Source organism: Astatotilapia calliptera, chromosome 6, assembly GCF_964374335.1.
Source record: "Astatotilapia calliptera chromosome 6, fAstCal68.1, whole genome shotgun sequence".
Taxonomy (NCBI): Eukaryota; Metazoa; Chordata; class Actinopteri; order Cichliformes; family Cichlidae; genus Astatotilapia; species Astatotilapia calliptera.
The window spans coordinates 17,199,145-17,220,102 of NC_137427.1; the positions used below are offsets into that span (position 1 = coordinate 17,199,145).

The 20,958-nt window shown below is 37.7% G+C and overlaps 2 protein-coding genes across 10 annotated transcripts in view; both read right to left on the minus strand.

Moving 5' to 3' along the window:
* Positions 1–750: 750 nt before the first annotated feature.
* LOC145429429 (uncharacterized) lies at positions 751–4,440 on the minus strand. The gene has a single exon (XM_080302834.1). The coding sequence runs from the start codon at positions 3,718–3,720 to the stop codon at positions 3,142–3,144; it is 579 nt and encodes a 192-aa protein (XP_080158960.1). The 5' UTR covers positions 3,721–4,440; the 3' UTR covers positions 751–3,141.
* A 6,385-nt stretch (positions 4,441–10,825) lies between these two features.
* The window catches only part of palm3 (paralemmin 3), a 34,946-nt gene continuing 24,813 nt past the window's right edge, over positions 10,826–20,958 (minus strand). For 6 of the 9 annotated variants that reach the window (XM_026170619.2, XM_026170618.2, XM_026170617.2 and 3 more), the window contains 5 exons: positions 20,393–20,520; positions 19,710–19,782; positions 17,994–18,018; positions 17,366–17,416; positions 10,826–16,282 (listed from right to left, as the gene is read on the minus strand). In XM_026170619.2, coding sequence (XP_026026404.2) covers positions 15,327–16,282; positions 17,366–17,416; positions 17,994–18,018; positions 19,710–19,782; positions 20,393–20,520 — 1,233 coding nt within the window. In that variant the 3' untranslated portion in view covers positions 10,826–15,326. The remainder of the gene's footprint in view (positions 16,283–17,365; positions 17,417–17,993; positions 18,019–19,709; positions 19,783–20,392; positions 20,521–20,958) is intronic. The other 3 variants (XM_026170620.2, XM_080302836.1, XM_026170621.2) reach the window with 2 other exon arrangements.

Here is a 20,958-nt window from a genome sequence, read left to right on the forward strand (position 1 = left end):
ACATGCAGCAAGCATGGTTATCTTTGTAGACACCTTTAGTGGTCACAGACTTGAGTTTCAATCTTGTATGCGACCAACAGTAAAAAAGCCTGTCTTAGTTTATAATTAACCGCAAGTGACATAATACTGGAAATGTAAGAGAGCAGAGTCCTCTTTTATTTTATGAAATTTCCTTTTTTTTTAAAATAAAATAAAATCAGCCCACTCATGGACTCATACAATAAAGATAAAGACGCGGATAACACAAAAACCCCTCTGTTGTTTTGTCATTACTGTGCCTTGATTAAAAAAATCTGTTGGTTGTCCTGAAATAACGAATATTGCCAAAGGTTTCTCACAGTATAAAATTATGTACATGTATATATATATATATAGCCAAAAGGGTACAAAATGTGTGGTTTGAAAAATAACAGTTATTCAAAGTTTCCTCTATATACTTGTGTAAATAAAAAAGTTGGTATTTATTGGTAATATGCTTTAAAAATACAGTTTTGACAGCTGTATTTCGTTACTCTTCCCTAAGTAAACTTGAACTGTGAGGGGATGTGGATTTGGAAACTATTGGCAGACATTCAGGGATTAAAGAAATCCGAGTTTTCTCCATAGCTGCGTCTCTGTGCCATTCAAATAAATAATGGTGGAAGAGAAATAGAGCCAGGCACATCATAATGAGACAAAAAAAAAAAAGCCAAATAAAAGACACTTAAAAATCATTTAGCAAATGCAAATATTAGGCCAGATTTCACAGAGTTGTTTTTTAAATTTTATTTAAGTGGTTCATTATTTTTACAGAATGAGCAAATCAAGTTCAAACATGTGCTTTTAAATGGACGATTCCCACTGCACATCATTTCAGTTGTTTGATGGTTGGTTACGTTTTCTTTTGAGGAAGTAATTGAAAAATATCGAGACATTAACATTTTTTTTATTATTCAAGAGCACAGAGTGATGCAATTCATTTTCTTACACTTTGTCTTTCTAATCTTAGGATGTTTTACGCTGTTTTCAATGGCAACCAATGAAACCATAAAACCCTCTACCTAACGTTATCCAGTCAGTCATGTGTTTGCAGTCTGAAGGGTGATTTAAGGATTCGTGTCCAAGCAACAAGAAAAATACAGAAAATCTGCATCAATTTAGTTTTTGCACATTATGTCCACATTTGTATTCATTCAGCTCTTTGTCACAATATGTCAAAAGCCAGAGTGTCTTAGGCATTTTGACCCTCTGGATTGCCGGATATCTTTTCAGGGCAAAGTTCCTTGGAAGGATCCATCACGAACGGTGCAGTAATGTTCAGACATGCCGCCTGGGCCTTAAACTCCTCCATCTCCGTCTGTCCCACCTCCCTACTCCTGCTGAACAGGTAGAAACGCTGGACTTGCTTTGACTTGTCAAAACGCATCGCCACACAGTCTGAACAAGATGTATTGAGGGCCGTCACAGTGACGTTTAGCTGTTCAAAGGTGAAGCTGCTGCCTTGTAGTGTGATATTAGAATGCATGTATTGACAGCTGTCGTGAGAACTGAAAACGCGCGTGAAGGATATTTTGGAGGTGTCATTGTTACCGGCAAAAATAATCCTGGCACTGTCTCTGCTCTTGAGGCTTTCCAGGTGCGCCGGATCACTCACGCTTCCTGCAACCAGGGCCCAGCTGCCCTCCAAATGGTGAAAATCCAGTTGTTCCAAAGGATGGAGCAAGTTTTCACAGGCAGAAGGAGCTGCATGGCTCACAGACTTCCAGCAGATGAAAACGATGATATAAACAGCAAACATGTCTTATGTGTGATATGTGGCCCTCTTTATGTTGGCAGTGTTCAGATATTAACTGTCACAAGTTAGCATCAGACTGAAAATGAGCCTGGGAATGCAGCTCAGGGGGTTTTCATCCAGTTTGTTTGTTTTTTTTGCAAGCTCTGAAGAGCAGAGTCCTTTTCTTTTGTGTGTCTGTTTATTTTGTGATTGTGAAATGAGCGTTCTGGGACTATCTAATATTAACAGTGCTCGCCTCTCTCTTGCATTACATGTGATGCAGCATTTGGTTCACTGTTGGGTCAACTGTGACTCGGCTGTTCTAGGGTTTGTACATTGTGGGAAACTTCAGAGGGTTTTAATGCATTTATTTTATAAAATGCAAATATTTAGATACAATACTTGTATTATTTTCATGAGACACGCTTTTTAAACCCTCTCTTTGGGTTGATTGTCAGTATAGTTACATACACTTTTACTCACAGCACAACTCTGGTTCCTGTTATAAATTATGCAATTTCTGTGATTAAAGATCAAAGTGAAGGCAAAAAGAAAAGAAAAAGAGAAAAGGAAAAAAAAGTCCCAAAACAGCTCACCTTCTCTTTTCATCGTGTAAGAATTTGCCAGCTTGCAGAAACAAGATGAAATATTGGAGGAAAATTAATCCACTCATATAAATAGACTTATAAAACAAACATTTGAACATACATAAATTAAATTCAGTGTTAAGAACATACAAATAATCAGATGCCTGGGGTGAGAGAAAGACCAAACCATGACTTAAGACTTTTTGCAGTTTAAAATTAAACAATTTAACATAATAATTAATTTTATCAGGTTGGGATAATGATGGTGTTGGCATCGTTTGTTGTGTAATTTTGTTATTATTTTGTTATTATGTGTATTTGAAGTTAAAAGCCCCTGAAAAAATGGTTAAAAAGGATGAATGTGCCGTAACATTACAGGCTGTGAACACAATCTGTACGAGTGTAACGGCGTCACCGTGTTAGACGACAGTTGATTCATGTAAATACAGAGAAGAAACAAATCAGGCTCTGTAGAGTTTTACTGATTACAAAGCAGCAACTTTAAAAAAAAATCTGTCAAATATTCTGTGATGAGTTTTTACAGATACCGTGTTGGCACTTATTTTCGGTGATGTTTTCAGTCATTGTTTTCTCCTATCGCAGAATATTAGCAGCACGGTTCCTGTTGTCACGAAGCTTAAATTAAAAGCTCAAGACGCTGCAAGAGAAAGTTTTCTTTGAAGCCAGAGGCTTAAAAATGAATATACTTCTAGTTACAGACTGGTTGAAGAAAACAGATATTAATGAGATGGTTTCCATCAGTGACAGTTTAATTTTACCGAGCTATTATCTCATTGTCTTTCAGTACTTCCTTTCCTCTGCTTTTCTAGCATCTTTAGCTGTTTTCTCTTCAGGACAAAGCTCTTTGGTGGGATCCATCACAACAGGCGGAGGCATGTTCACACACTCCACCTGAGCTCTGAACTCCTCGATCTCCCTTTGCTCCAACTGTCTCCTCCTGCTGTATAGGTAAAAATGTCGCCGGGTCCCCGATTTTACATCAAAACTCAGTAGTATGCAGTCGTCACAGGATGTCTGGATGAAGGTTGTGTTGACTCTGCCGTTGTCAAAGGTGAAGGTGCTGCCCTCCAGCGAGATGTTGAAGGACTTATAAGAGCATGTATTATTTAAACTCATGGTACGTCTAAAGGAGACGTTGGTTTCACTGGCGCTGGAAAACTTAGCAGTAGCACTGTCTCTAAGTCTTAAATGCTCAATCAGGGGTAGTTCACTCAGGCTGCCAGCAATCATAGCCCATCTGCCCTCCAAATGATGGTGGTCCAGCTCATTCAAAGGCCGGAGCAAATATTCACATGCTAGAGGCGCAGCATGGCTCACAGACATCAAGTAGATGACAGCAACGGCACACACAGCTAACATGGCTCTTTCTGACACAGTACCGTCTCTCTGCAGGATTGTGTTGATTTGTTAAGTCTCAGTTTGTATCAGAAAGGTTGGTTAATAAATATATATTGGTTTTATAGTTGCTTAACAAACATTACTTTCACAATACTGAAAATACCAGGGAGCAGAGTCCCTTTTTCATCTGTGGTTTCTTTGATTACACAATAAATAAATGGGACACTGCTTTGTAAATAAGTACACCACGCTGATCTTATACAATTCATCCATCAATCAGTAATCTGTTAAAAGAAGCATAACAAGTACAATCTGTAATTTCCAGCACCTTGCTGATCCTTTATGTGACTGTTTTTATTGTTAACTAGCAATATACAAGTGAGTTGAACTGAATCTATGCCACGAAAAATGAAAGCAGTTGTGAAGGCAAAGGGTCCGGTCCTTTTTACTAGCAAAGTACTTCTAATATGTTTGTTTGGAAAACTACATTTTATTTGATAATATTACAGGCACTTATGATGAAATGAGTCTTATGTGTTCAAAGCATCTAATTTTTCCCTTTCAAGAATGTCTTAAAGGCCCTCTGATGAAATTTTAATTTTAAGGCTTTTTAGGATCTGTATGGGTTTTTTTATATGCCAGAAAACACACCATGACCAATAAAGGTTTTTACCTTCTGTGTTGAGCACATTGAGTTTGCATGTGATGAAATGTGCTGTATGAATAAAATGAAACAAATGACAAAATATACCATCTTGCAGTGGTACATTTTCCATCGTTTCACACAGCTACATTATTCAACTGTCCATCTCAAACTGAAAGATAATGAAGACACAAAAATGCCTCTATGTAACTGTCTTCATACAGTTCACATCACAGAAGTTGGCAAGCTTTTTGAAATTCATTTTTTATGGGCTATTTCACCTTTATTAGATAACACAGTGAAGAGTGACGGGAAAGCAGGGAAAAGAGCACGTGGGAAAACATGCAGCAAGGGCCCTGGTTTGGAATTGACACCCTTGTGACAAATGGATGCTCGCTCAGCTTGCAAACGAAACCAAACGGGGTCAAACTTTATAATAATGACACACTACTAAACATTAATAAAAATAAGTAAGTGCTCAATTCATCATTTATAGAGCAATACTCCTCCTTAGTATGCAGTTTATTTAAATACAGATATAAATGTTTATTCTTGTTTAATAAGCTCATAACATGCTCATTTTATCATTTATAAAGGCTAAGCATGTATATATATTATGATTAAGGTATGATCATTTGATTAATAATAATTTATTAATTAATAATGTGTCATTATTAAAACAAAACAAAAAAAGTCAACTCACAGTTTGATGGGAACTCCTGAGGTAAAAGTTAAGAAATGATAGTTTTTGTGATTTTAACAGTTTTCATGTTTTTAATTAATTACTTTATTTGGGTTGTGAATTTAGAATTTAAATTTGCACCTTAAAATATCTTCTCAAACATGCCTGAGATACAACAACCTATGAAACAGAGAATAATATGGTGGTGAAGGTGAAAGCTAAAACGTGTATTCTCAGATAATCTTCAAATGAGTTGAAAAACAAAACACTGTATCATAGAAATAACAATCATTTATTTCAAGTTACAAAATCAAATATCAGACTTTTGATCTTTCTACACTAAGGAGTGTGAAATGCACTTCACACACACAAATAATTTTTATTGCTGTATGTTCATCCACCACATCAGAGTGAGAGTTTTCACTTTCTCTTATTACTTCTGTCCCTCTGTTTTTTCTTCAGGCTGTGCTGCTGGATCGCTGGCAGTCTCTTCGGGACAAAGCGCCTTGGTGGGATCCATCACAGCAGGTGGAGGCATGTTAAGACACTCCACCTGAGCCCTGAACTCCTCCATCTCCTTCTGCTCCAGCTGTCTCCTCCGACTGAACAGGTAAAAATGCTGCCTTTCCCCCGACTCCATTCTCATGTGCATCAGCATGCAGTCATGGCAAGACGTATGGGCAAAGTTTGCACTGAAGTTGTCGTTCTCTGTCCCGTCAAAGGTGTAACTGCTGCCATTCAGAGTGATGTTGTAGGTGTGATACTGGCACTCGTTGTGTAAGCTGATGCTGCGGGTGTAGGAAATATGAGTTTCACTGGTGTTGCTGTAGAAGTTCACAGAGGCACTGTCTCTTTGTTTAAATCGCTCCAGGAATGGTGGGTGGCTCAAACTGCCTGCAACTAAAGCCCATTTCCCCTTCAAATGATGAAGATTGAGTCGGTCTAATGGACGGACCAACTCCTCGCAGGTCAGGGGAGCTGAATGACTCCCAGCCACCAAACAAAGAAGAGAAAGCGCAGCAAAAATCATGTTGAGCTATTAATAGGCAGTCAGTGGAATGTTGTCAGTCACACTGCAGTTTCAAACCTCTGGAGACGGTGAAGTGTGCCGGGTCGTTTTATAGTTGTTCGGAAACATGTAGTTTCACAACACAGGAGAAAAAAGCACGGTAATTTTTCACCTGTGGTTTCCGTGATTGTAAAACTAAACAATATTTTGAAGTCCTGCCTGTGACTATTGATTGTTCACAGATAAGTTTTACCCGCTGACTGGTTTCTCTATTCCAGTACCTGTGGTGTAACACTGTGAAGTCATATTGTTTTTATTTACTGTTCCCAGATTCCGGCTGTCCAAACATATTGTAAGGCATGAAATGCCAGGAGTTGAATAAACAGCACATATTAACAACAGGTGGTGCGCTAATGAAAGCTGCAAAACCTTATTCTTTTTTATTGCACTTTGGTAAACTTACCCTGGTTGGGAAAGTACAAAAATCAGCTTGGTGTTGCATATTTTCTACAATTAATTGTATGCTGAAAATTTGGAGTATATAAAATATTCCAAATGAATAAAATTCAAAATCTGTCAAAGTCTGTCAAGTCAAATTCTTCTTCTTCTATTCATCTTCATCTACTCTGATTATAATAAATTTAGATGCTGAACTTTATTGTTTTATTTACTGATAAAGCAACTTTACATAATATTCTGTTATAGTACAATGAACTATGAAGTATAAGAAAGATGGGTGGAGGTAATGGTGGCGATATTTACTTACCCTCTGTTGCACTTTGTGTGCAACTATTTGATTTGGTCAGAAACCCCACAGTTATGCAACACTACCAGAGCCAGAGGGCAGAGTCCTCCCTCTACATGCAGATTCTCTGACATTTTTCTGAAACCGTTTCGAATTCTGATGTAATTACATAACTGGGATTTGCTTTTACTTCATCATAAAAAAAGAAGAAAAATCCCTAATTTCAAAGAATGAGCACACTTCCTTCATTAATTTGTGTTTAAAAGCAACATTGTTATATTCTTATGATATCTTTATTTTGTTAAAGAAGATGTAAGCAGGTACAAACAACCCAGTGGCTACAACATGGCATGCATATTTTTGTGTCTGACTGCATCACATCTGTTCAAAGTTTTTTATTCAGTTCATGATTTGTAGGAGTTTATTTAATAAAACCTTTTTAGTTTGTATACATCAAAAAAAAAAGTGGGATATTCTTGTGTATTTTGGTATCTGTAACCCAAAAATATAAGTGGCTGAACTATCCATTTAAATGAGCAAACTAAGAAAATAATTTAATAATGTTATCTAAAGCTGTAAGATTATATAATGGATTTATTAAAGGCCTGTTATTTCTAATTAAAATTATATCCTAAATTCCCACAGCTTAACAAATTAAATCAATTATTTAATCAAAAAGGACAGTCAGACCCAACAATATGAGCCAATATGAGCCAACGAATGTTCTTTGTTAATCATGACATACCTATGATAGCGAGAGCTTCTTCTTCTTCTTTTTTTTAATAGTAGACTTAATTTAAGTATACTGATAATTGATTTAGTTTCAGTTTTTAAGTTGTTCTTCTTGGGATCAAAAAATATGTCACACAAAACAACTGAATTAATAGCATATAAATATACTAAAGGTATAATATCATAAAAAAACCTAATTCAGTCAGAATGATAATTATCTGTTTTTAGTACATCCAAAGATGTACTAAAATACAATAAGTACATGCACATGTACTTTAAAGCTTTTGATTATTTTTGTGTATTAGAGCTAAACTACATATTTATGAAGCGAGAGTAGGATGATAAAAATGTGAAGGAAAAACATTCCAAGATTAAAGTTTATACTGTCAGTTTATAATGAAAACCATTTAGTATGTGGGTGTTTGCATATTTTTTTATCTGTAGTATATTATGTCCAAGATATAAATAATGCAAGTCAGAATCAGCAACAAATATTGCAATCGGTGAAAAAACAAAAAGCATACATTTCAAAAAGTAGCATCATATAAATGAATTCACTTCATATACAGCCATCTGTTATGGTTTCCAACACATGACCTTGATTTGGTAAACTTAGAGAGATTTCTGCTTAGTAACAAAGCTCCTTGGTAGGATCTGTCACAGTAGGTGGTGGCACCCCACTTGAGCACTGAATTCCTCCATCTCCTTCTGCTCCAGCTCTCCTCTGGTTGAAAAAGTTAACTGACTTGTAAGTGGAGGTCATGATGCCAGCAGCGCAGTTTGGACATGTATGAAAGAATGTTAGAGTAAAGGTGAAGCTATTCAGTTTCATGAGGAAGAGCGCCAGTGTGTAATGTACTCTCCGTACTGTGTTTCTCACTGATACTGTGTCTGGTAAAGACGTTCAGGTTTCATAGTTCAGTTTCACATATTTAGCTCAGGAATTCAAAAGATCCTGGATATGTTGATTTGGGAACTGTCAGACCAAAGGGCATGGACTGTGCGTTATTTACACTGGCTGTTTGGTCTTGGTTAGTCGCATATTGTTTATGAAATTAAATTAAATTACAAAAACAGAAGTGTAGTGTTTTTGTGAAATTTTGTAAATTCAGTATTCAGTGTGATATTTGTAATATTTGGGGAACAAATATGAGTTGTACTCTTCTTGTGATTATTACATATGGATACATTTGCATGCATACTAATGAAAAAGCTCACTTGCACAAAATGTGCATACATTCTGCAAACATGCAATGTGAGCAGTTAGACTTAAATAAACTTATTAAGTAGATCAAATGCACTTCCACAGAGAATTTAACTTTATATTATATAGCTTGTGTTTAGTTGTTGAGACATCAGGTCTACTTTGTTGTGTCTCACACGTTTGTCTGACAGTAATGTCTTGTGTGGGCAGAGATTCTAACATAGCCACATTAGCTCTACCAAGCTGTAAAATAAACTGTATAAAAACTCATAAAATGGTAAGACATCAAAGCTTCATGTTGAACCTATAGGTCACAAATAGGTGGTCTTTATTCACCCTTTCTTCCGCTTCAGTTTCACTTGACTTGATTTTGTGTTAGTTTCCGCATTAAATGTCTTAATAATTTTTATCCAGATTGACAGATTTGGTTACAGCAATAGTTGTACAATACTTTGTATTGAGGCAAATGTAAAAAAAAAAAAAAACTAAAACAAAACACTAAAAGAAAGGCGGTGGAAGCAAATCTGGCTATTGTTTTATAATGAATTAAAGTCTGAGTAGGGGAAAAAAGTCTTCTCTACCAGGGTTCATTAAAATTAAACTACAACCTGAATCTAGGTGCGGAAAAAAATTCAGTTTAATTAAAAAAATGACTATTCACAGCCATCTTCATTGGAAACTGGGCTTCTAATCTCTGCTTTCGTATAAAGCAGCAGGTTGACCACTATCTAGCTGCTGGCGCAGGATCCATATGTAATTGCCCTTTGAAATCCAGTCGTCAGGCAGGACAGACGTCCTGGGAGTTCTCAGCTCAGCAGGAGTTATTTTCACGTAGAAGACATGCTGCATTCCCTTACTCCAGGCGAGTCCAGAGCCTCTGACTTTGGTTTGATCCACATAAGGACCCTGCTGTTATCCATGGGACAATCCCAGGAGCTGGTAGAGACACATGCAGTGATACATGCTGAAGGGAACAAAAGGCACAGACACCGAAAAACAACAGACACTCTGGGCCTTCCAATTTTCTGTCCTGATTCAGTTTTTATCTCTCAATCGTCATCTTGATTTGTCGTAATGCTACCATCTATGCCTGTGAGTGACTCACTCTTCTCTGTAAAAGTTTCTGTTTTTACTTTCTCCCACACAGTCTTACCCCCCTTTCCTCACTCCCTCGTCGCCTGCTTCTGGATTTAGCAGAAGGATTTAATCTGACTGTGTGGACTCCGGTTGATCTGCCTGCTATATAACGTCTCCATAAACATCATGCCCATCATCGTCTGCTCTCATCATCAGAGTGCCCCTTTCTTCCTCCCACTCTTTAACATTGTCATTTGAAACCCGAGCAGGATCTGCCTCAGGAAAACCCAAATCCATTTCCATCCTCATGCTAAGAACAGTGGGTGTCATTGACCTGTTAGCAACTGACTGATTATTCTGCCCTCGAGCAAGGTTTTCCCTACTATTGGTTAGGATGAGTTCATTCTGCTGTTTAACAAAATGTATCAACCACTTCAAAAACAGCAAATAATAAACAAAACAAAAAGAGAAGAATTATAAAATGTTCTAAACCTTTATGCTACGTCGCAAAGCAAAGAAGCAATGGCTGATTGAAGAGTTGAACACAACTCTTGGTGAATTGTGCAGTCTGGACAGAAAGTTCTAGACACTGGATGATATAAATATAAATGAAAGGGTTCAATGTATTTAGCAGACTGCATTTATTGACAATATGTAGTCTGCTACTGAAAGCTGCAGCACTCATTTTCGATTGGTATTTAAGGTAGCTTCTGAAGGGCTAAAAGTATTTTCAGTTTGGCATATTTTTGCAATTAGCTGGATGTTATGTTAGAACAGTTCACAGCATATAAAAGCTCCAAACTAAATAAGAGAAGTTTACTGAATAAGAACGTCAAAATAGACGTACATATATTTCTTTAAAATGATATAAACTGCTATAAAATAGTGCTGAAGCCAGTTACCCTCTTCTGTACTGTGTACAACTATTTAGTTGGATCAGAACCCTCCAGTTATGCAACACTGGCAATAACAGGTTCTATGATTTTGAAATAGCAGAAATTTCTGTGAACTGTAGCAAAATCAGATTCAGTTACTGAATAGGGATACACTTTTATTCTATCATCAACAAAATAATGAAAAAAAAAAGTCAAACAGTGAACTAATTTTTGTCATGAATTGATGCTGATTGAAAGCTATATTTTCACATTCTTATTCTACCTTAAAGACAAGCACACATTTTAAAAGGTGTGACCTACTGCTTACCAAATATGCAACATGACGAACATGAAATATCATGAAACCGTGTGTGGATAGTCATTTTTGTTACGGTAAACTGGATGTCATTAATCTCAAGTTTCACAATTTCCCACTGCACAACAAAACTAAACAGACTTTATCTTTCTTTGCACACTGGGAATACTGAAGCAGACTATGAATACTTCCATGTGAACCCATAATTGCTTTAGTTTGGTTTATTATGATGCTACAGTTTCCCACTTTGCTCTTCCCGAGGACAAGGGGAAAAAAGGTATCATCATAATACGCAACATAGGAATTTAATTAACAGCATATGAAAATGTACTAGCGTGCTATATTTGATGCACTAGCAATTTCAGTAGGTTAGTAATATAACATTAGTACACCCAAAGATATGGAGCAATACCGTTAGCTAAAGCTACTATTCTGATGCTCTTGGTTAAACAAAATACTTTGGTTAACCTCTCAGTATACTATGTATTTGAATACATTTTTCAGAGAGCTTCTATTTACTTCTGTGTAAAAGGGCTTATCAAGGTAATTTAAAAATGATGAAGTGGTATAGTGGGGTAATGTGCAGAGAAAAGACTGAGAACTTCTGAGATTAAAGTTATAAATTTACAATAAAAATCATTTTACAGTCTTGGTCTAGCATGGTAATTTACAAGCAAAAATATAGACATTTTTTGATGTGCAGTATGTCATTTGCAAGATATGATTAAATGCACTATATAATGGATCACATAAAACTCATAAAACCATCCAACAAGAACAGGTTCAACAAGCTGTTGTTGGTCCTTAAACATAAAAAAAAAACACAGATTAAAAAAATGGAGAATTAGAACTCGTTTTTATAGCTTCCAACACATGATCATCAATTGTTATTCTTTTTGTCACACTATACGCTGACATTTGGCACATTGAAGTTAACTGTCTTCTTCGCCTCCTTCTTCTTCTTTCCCCTTGCTCCCTTTATGGGACTTCTATCGTTCTCTGGTCAGTTTGTTGGTTGGTTGTCTGTACAGGACAAAGCTCCATTTTAGGATCCATCACAATAGGTGGAGGCATGCTGAGACACAGCACTTGAGCACTGAACTCCTCCATCTCCTTCTGCTCCAGCTGTCTCCTCCGGCTAAGCACGTAGAACTCCACTGCGCGGTAAGTGGGGGACTTGATGTGCATGGTGAGCACCATACAGTCTGCACAGGATGTATAAAACAAAGTTCCAGTGAGGTTGACATTTCTCGCCGTCATGGTTAAGACGTGGCCTTCCAAAGTAAAGTCAAGGAGTTCATACTGGCATCTGCCAGCAACTCGTTCAGCTGTGATGTACGAGGAGTTGCGGATATCAACAACTACACTGGCTCTTCTTCTGGCAATGGAATCAAATTTCAGACTGACAGCGACTAAAGACCACCTTCCTGTCACATTGTGAACATCAAACTGTTCCAAAGGCTTGACCAACTTTTCACAGGCCACAGGAGCTGAACGGCTCACAGACACCAAACAGAGAAGTGTGAGAAGTATCGCAAACATGATGTCCGTCGCACCGTGGGGTCTCACTGAAAATGTGTCTGGTAAAGAGGTTTTCCTTCTAGTTCAATTCTTTCACATTCTCAGTTTTTTAGTGCTGGAAATTCCAGGATGGGTGAAAGGATTGTGTGTTGTTTACACCACGTTTGGTAAACTCAACATTCAGTCTAATGCAATATTTGAGTAACAAATGGTCAATGACCTCAAGTTGTATGCACTCTTCATTTTATCAGTTGTGATAAATCTGTTTTAAATTGAGAAGAAATGGAAAAATATTAAAACCTCACTTTTGCTTTATTTAGCAGAGACGTTTGAAAGCTTTTGGGTTGGTTTAAGTACCTTTGCCAGCGTGGCTGCTTTAAGCGTAAAATTCATCATCTGCTCTCCCCATAGAGAGAAAATCTTAAATATGAAAATCTAGTAATAATGTTAACACGATACAGGCTGTTCCAATATATTGTGTGCAAGTTTTTTAATTGTTCAGGTTTCAGGCTATTAAATCATAAATGAGAAGTTCTTTCTCAGATGCTCCCCTACATATTACCAAATCTAACACTGAGCTCTTGAGATGAGAAGACAACTTGTGGTTTGCACCAAGTAACTGAACAACTTTGCTTTTTAAGGCATTCTTAACCAGAGTTAAGCCAAGTAATAACACCGGTTGGGCAATATCTCATTAAGTCTCGTTAAGTCTGTTATTGAAAGGAAAGAGTGATGGCGATGGAGGAATATCTGCCTGTTTTGCAATGCTATGCACAACAGCAGTGACTAGCACTGTTACCTCCCGGCAGGAATTTCCTGGGTTTGAATGCTGCAGTTGGCTGGCTCATGTCTGTCTGGAGGTCATATGTTCTCCGTGTGCCTAAGTGGGCTCTCTGAGGCACTCTGTCTTCTTTCTGAAGTCCAGACATGTGCATATTAGCTCAACCAATAATTCCAAATTGGCTGTAGGTGGAAATTTATTGTCTGTCTCTCTTTGTTAGCTCTGCAACAGACTAGTAACCTGTCCTAGGTGTGACATGGATGTGTGGGCCGGACCAGTGAAACTTTGCCTTCTGCCAGTGTGAAGACTTTAAACTGCACATTTAATCACTGAAATATCTCTGTATAAAATGACCATACATGATAAAGAAATGCTACAATAATAAATGAAAGAAATCTTAAATTGAAAGAAATAAGCGTGTAGGTCAGTAGACTTAATCTTGGTGTTGAAAGAAAGGGTTGGCTATAATAGCAAATTTGTAAATATGTAATTTATAGCTTGGACAAATATATCCATGCACCAGCCAATCTGCACAGTGATGTTTCAACCTAGTTTAGAGAGGTACAGGATCCCCATGCAATAACTTTTTGAAATGTCTTTGTTGTCAGATGGAGCAGAGATTCTGGGAGCTCTCAGCTCAGCAGGACTTCTTTTCAGTTCGAGGACATGCTGCAGTCCTTTCTCCAAAGACTCCAGCTTTAGTCTGGTCAATAAGAAGACCCTGCTGTTATCCATGGGACTATCCCAAGACCTGGGAGAAGCACATGCAGTGAGACATGTTGAAGGGAACACCAGCTACTGCCAAAAGGTGATGACTAGTTCCCTTATTTCTTTCATAATAAAAAGCTTCATGTGCATACATTTGGAAGACTGGTCCAGTGTGCACTCATGATTCACCTTTCAATGCTTTAACATATCTTTTTCTAAGCAGTATGTCCAAAATAAAAACCAATAAATACAATCTAAAAGTAAACTGCATGTAGTAATACATGCAAAGTTAAGTTTTGTGTCGTGGGATTTCTCAATCTGAATCTTAAATTCTGTTTCCTAGTGGTGTCTATATAACTAGGTAAAAAACCATGAACAGAGAAAAAATGTAATACAGCCGTTTTTGCATTTCTTTTGCATGAAGCATGGATGATGTTTTGGGATAAATCCAGTATTTGAAGAACAAACACTCTGAATGCAGACCAAGTTATGTTAAGAAGAGTATTGCAAATGACAGTTTAATCATTAAATCATTAAAAAAAAAAAAAAAATTATACACGCTTTCTGTATACAGTATGTACATTTGTAACAGAGTCATCTCAGGAATTCCAGGCCTTCCATGTTAAGAATTTTTTTTAAAAAAACCCATATGTATCATACTTTTAGGTAATATTTTTTTAACTATCAATGGAGCACACTGTTTATAAATGACACAATTTAACCAAATAGTCAGTTGGTTAAACCTGTTTAGGCTACTGTAGTGGGATTAAAAACATTTATTAAAAAGCCTAAAGCGATAACAGTCCAGCTTCAAGTCAGTAAAACAGAATATCTCCAGAAATTTATGAACCTTTCCATAACATTGCAATTTTCCAGTTACAACTCAGATTTTTAAAACTACAAAATGACTTCAGCAAATAATGTAAAATACATGAAATCATTTTTGTTCTCTCAAGAGAATTTTATCAAACTCAAAACAGTGTGGCCCAAAAAAAAACTGTGTGGTTTTTCTTTTTAAAACTGTAGTTCCACTTTAAAACTAGTTCAGTCCATGTGATTCCTCTCCTCATGTTGGAGCGAGCACACTTCCTGTTGCAGCATCAAAGCTTGAGACTGGGGATGAGGAAATTTCAAGAGGAATACTAGGAATGTTGGCAGTGGACAGTGGAGGAAAGGGAAGCAGCTTCCAGGCATTCTTATTAAAAAAAATGGATGGATGCACAAAACAAAGAGATGAGGGAAGTAATTGTTATGAACTGAGCAGCCAATGCACAGGCTGAAGGATACTGGCAGAGTGAAGAGGTTGAGAGTAAATGCATGTACACAGAGGGCATTTACATGACAGAGCAGCAGTCGCATTTTTTGGGCTTGGTTGACTCTCCTTGGCTAGCTGCGTTTGGGTTCGGTGCCCCAGCATTGGCTGGGCTGTCAGCGCCTGCTGGCTCTACCATGGTGCTGGGGGCTTTGGCGTTCAACAGAAGGGGTTCCTGTTCCCCAGACCCTGCCTCTGTTCTTTGGTTTTCTTGGGCATCAGCCAGAGGCACCTCCTGGAACTGATCAGTAAGACAGGTAGCCTCTTGTGCTTTTGATGCTGCCTCAGTTTCCTCTGGTACTGCTGCTGATTCTTCAGCTTGAACCTGTAGATTGGGACTAAGATTAGAAGGTTGTGCCTCAGTATAGACAGGCAACAAAGCCACCACAGTGCTCTCTGGAGGACTGATTAGGGACTGCGACTGCACACAGGCTGGATCTTTCAATTCGTTGTCCTGGCCCTCAGTTTTTACATCTCTATCTTCATCTTCACCTGGATTTGCCTTTATGCTATCATCTATGTCTCCCAATGGCTCACTCTCTGGCTCTGTAAAAGTTTCTGTTTGTACATCCTCCTCTGCAGCCTCCCCTCCCTCTTTGCTGGCTTCTGCTTCTGGATTTGGCAGAAGGATCTGGTCTGACTGCACGGACTCCTGTTGATCTGCCTGCGGCACAACCTCTCCAGAAACATCATCCCCATCATCTGTGATGAAGATGCATTCTGCTCTCATCACCAGAGTCCCTTCTTCTTCCTCCTCTTCTTTAACATTGGTATTTGGAACCTTGACTGGATCTTCCTCAGAAACATCCAAATTCTTTCCCATCTCCACACTAACATCACTGGTTGGCCCATTAGTGAGTGACTGATTATTTTCATCTGAAGCACTAACTTCAGTGTTTTCCACACCATTGGTTACAATGACTCCATTTTCATCCAGTAGTGCTTCTTGGTATACCTCCGTATCACTTTCACTTTTTTCTGAAGAAACCAACAAATACATATCAATAAAGGTCAACAAAATTCGTTAAAAAATGTTCTTCATTCATCAGTATTGAACTGAACCTTTTACATTGATTATAAACATTCATAATGGCTGGTGTAGAAGCAGCTTTTCAATACAGTTAGAGGTTGCTTTTTACATCATTAGCTCAGTGCAGCCAATTCATGTGCAACATTTAACCAAACGGTTTTCTATCCATGAATGATCCATTAGATGGAAAAATTATTGACCTGCTCCATGAAGTGCATACTAATGAAGAGAGGTATCCATTTGAATGAAGCAGAACATATTGACCATTTCAACATCAGCTAAAAATACATTAAAAAAGAAAAATAATAATAATATAGATATATTTTTTAGCTGATGTTGAAATAGTGTATATATCAAATAGTAAAAAAATAAATATATGCTAAACCTTTTAGGCTCGGCCATGAGGTAAAGAAGTACTAGCTTTATAAAGAGTTGGAGACACGAGAATGGAAAAAGGACTGGACTTAAACTAGATACGTATGCCAACTAATGTTTTTGAAGCCATTTAAATTCTGCAGTCTGGACAAGAAAGTTTTAGGCACTGGATGATTTCAATATAAATGGATGGGTTGATTACATTTCACCAACTCTTTTGTCTACTTTAACAGCTTGAGTAGCATCCCAACGGACATGTCCATGAACCTGCTGAACTATAAAAATGCAAGTTATGCACTTAGGTTTCTATTAGCATATATTTAAATTCAAACCCTTATCCAACATGTGTAATTATTCATAACAGAATATATGATCTTCCAGTACAGCATAGGTACGCGTGTGCCACTCTGTCCTTTATAATGCAAATTTCTATCAGTGTATACAACTCATATAGACAAGCACATCTGCAGGGAATTACGTGGTCTTTGAGGTGAGATAAACAGGGTCAGCACAAGCTGGTGATTAGATAAGAATTAACAAGAGGAAGGACAGAGAAAGGATAAGATTTTATCAGGCTCAGGATGATGACGGAGATTTTAATAAAAGCCTGGATGTTTCTGGATGATATTCTGTTGAGGTGAATGTCCTATGCCCACCTGATCCAGTTGAATTGTTTTCTCCATTCTGTGCAACATCACTGACCACTTCTAAGGACAAAATAATTAGTTATTAATAGACATGTAATGTGTAACTTGAGCATGCTGAACATGATGGAGCAATAATTAACCAGAATTTACAGTATAAGGTGTAGTGCATCAGTTATTACACCTGTGCTTTGGATAAGCTGTCATGTCCTGACTAAATAACGTTATTCTTTTCTATAGGATGGCATCCATTCACAATCCATTGCAAGTAAAGAAAGAGAAGCTGGAAGAAGTCCCAGAATTAAAGAAATGAAATCTAACCAGTATGGACTGATGCAATTAAGTAAAAGCAGAATTAGTAGCGCAGCTGTTGACTGATAGTTGGTAGGTGCCAGAAAAGTGTGCACGCACACATTAAAAGGTTTTGGACAGAATACCATGTGAGTGTTAAGTGAAGCAGGCAGATGGATGACAGCAATACCTCACTCTACATTTATACATACAAATTCTTTATGAATTTAAACTATTTTTCAGGGTTGATTTACTGAATTTATCACTTTCTTTGATTAAAAAGACAATGAAAAGCAAAGCACCAAATTTTTACATTTCTTAATTCCCAAAGAGATGTTCATCTACTTACCATCTCCAGCATGTAACATTTTTACCTGTTGGGTAAAAAGGAACAGGGGACAAATGAAATGTATTGTACTCAAATGGTGACATTGTGAAGTGTTGACTTTATAAAGTTTGCTAATTTCTACCCAACACTATAATCAGTTAAGACAAGTGCAGTTTAAACTGATCTAAACTGACTAAACTTCCCCCTTCAAATGGGTGAGATCTGATGAGATTGAGACAGATGATCCGCTATGGCAACCACTAAAGGGAGCAGCCAAAAAAAGATGATGCACATTTTAAGTGTACTTAAAGTCAATGCTCTGTCATAAAATACAAACATTAAAAAAGCAACAACCACAATAGCATGAAAGAAAGAAATGAAGCTTTATTTCTGAACAGACTGTGGCTGTAGCCAGCAGCTGCCTGCTGGCGTCACCTCTGCTAATTCGAGTCACTGACTCTCTCAACCGTTATTGTGATGTTGATGCCCTTTGGGGCATTTCTAATGCAATTACCTAATTGCAGACCATCCAAGAAGCTCATTCTCCACTTTTAGTGACTGAAATTTTGGCATTTTAGCCTAAAACTTCGCTCTACAGTTTTTTTCAAAGGTCACCACATATTATTTTCTGTGGTGTGTGAATGTGCTTGCAGAATGATTGCAGTGTTAATGGCATTTATTCACATACTGACTAACTTATCTACTTGTTGCTGTGGCTTGAGCTTTCACCCCTGCTGTGTTAGTCAGCACCACTCAATCAGTGTAAAGCTAGCACAGCACCGCTGTCTGTTCAGATGTTTTTGGCCAACGTAATCATGCTGATGTAACATGGATGGAGAGACTAGCTGATGATTTGCACTGAGATAATGATTTTATGTTTGCTGGATGAGTCATTAATAAGCTACGTCCCAGTCCTCCTCCTTTAGATTTAGCGTTCGACACAATTTATTTTGCCAGCTCCCTATAAACAAGCTGCTGCTGCAGCTGATGAGCAAAATTTATGTGGTTTTGCTGTAACCGGTGAAAGTTGACCCCATCTAAAGTACTTAACCACATCAAACACGCAAGAAGTGAAGAAAAATGTGAATTTGGTTTATCAGATGTACTGTACCTTTCACTCACTCCCAGTCTGGCCCACTAAAATCAAAGCCTTATTGGCTGAGCTTGTTTAAAACATTTAATTTTCACAGAAGATAAGGTCAAGCATTCAAAGGTTCCTCTATCACAGCCAGAATGGCTAATAGGCTGTAAAACCTATTAAAAGTGGAATCTTCTGTTTACGTCTCCTACTGATTTTAGTTGAGCTCCAAAAGCCAAGGTTAAGATATACAAGTATGACAAACTTTACTAAAAGACCCTGGAGCAGGCAGTAGACGAGGACAGACAACTTTTGTCCGACTATAAAGGCCTTCGGACGTGAAGTACACATACACGGCCTTGGCTTGAGCTAAAACAATAATTCAAGAGAGGATCTAATGCCGTATTGTTTACATAACGGGGTTGCTTGCATTTATAAAGTTCCTGCTTTTGAACAAGAGGTGCTACATCAAAGGTACATTAAGAGTGGAATGCATTATGCATGGCAAAAAGCCACAGACAGAGGTTGTGGGAAATTTTCTGCTTAATGGAAGATGATGGAGCAAGCTTGTTCAACACATATACCAACCCCTTTTGTGTCCACATAGTGACTGGGTGAGTGGGTGAGTGTGAGTGTGTGTGAGCACACAACTACCGCACCGTTTCACTATCCTCTGTCCTTTGCTCCAGCTTTTCTTGCTCGTCTGCCAACTGCTTATTCTCTGACTGCGACCTGAGATGGACACAAACGTACAAAGAAAGAACAAACACAATCAAACCTATGATAACAACATCCTCATACTGGGTAAGGTCTAAAAGAACTTGGGTAAATATTACATTACCCTAACTGAATAATAGTAGGCATCACTACTACAAGCACTTTCCCCCAAAATTTTAGTTTACATTTCCTCAAAGGCCATGTACAACATGTGCTGGAAAACTTATAGGAAAGTGATACAAAGCTGTGGACCTTTGGAATAATTAGAGTGGGATCTTTGTAATTTTCAGAGCTTTGACAACTTTGTGCACTACAGTTCAGAAAAATCTCTTCGTGTGTGGCTCCTTCTCTGCGTGAGTTCAGTACTGGCAGGATTAAAATTCAGTTTTGCCAAAGAATACATTATGTACAACAAAAGCAAAAAAAGAGAAGAAAACTATTAGAAGACTGAAACAGAAGAGGGTATTCTGCATGAAGTTTCAACTATGCAAAAACAACTGAATTGTGACACTTCTCTCATTCTCTGCTTTGCTAACTGTCTCAGACAAACACAAAATGTCTTCCTTGTCTTCTAGCACTAACACACAGATGCACACACACAAAATCCCACAAACTGTGGATATACTTTTCAATGTGCTCTTCCATATGCTGGGCCTGGGCACTCCATGGAGGTGAGTGAAGGCTCTCAGCGTCCAGAGAGGTTGGGGATAAGGGAGCTCCTTCCATTAACCACTGCTCTCTCAGCGACTTTCTCTACAGGAACAAAGAAGGGGTGAAGGAGATGAAGGGGGAAAAACAGTGAACCAACTTTCATTAGTATTGTAGTTCATTAATGTAATTATATTACTGATGGGTTTAGAAGGTAATAATATGGAGAAATAGACTGCAAATATTTTATATATATCCTGATTATATCTCAGATCATTTTCAGTCATATGTTTAAGCAGCACTGCAAATCAATAGATAAACTAGCTTATTAGCAGCACTGGAGGCCTGCCAACATTCAGTTTTTTCATGTTTTCTCCTGTATTTTAAGACTCCCAGCATTATCATTGTGTGTCTAATGATATTCACTTTGCCAAACCATCCATGAAACACAGTCTACACCACAGACATAATAAAAGAGGGACGTGGCTCCAAGACTTATCGTTGCATAGAGGTTTATGGGAAAACAGTCCTCTGCCCCCTCGG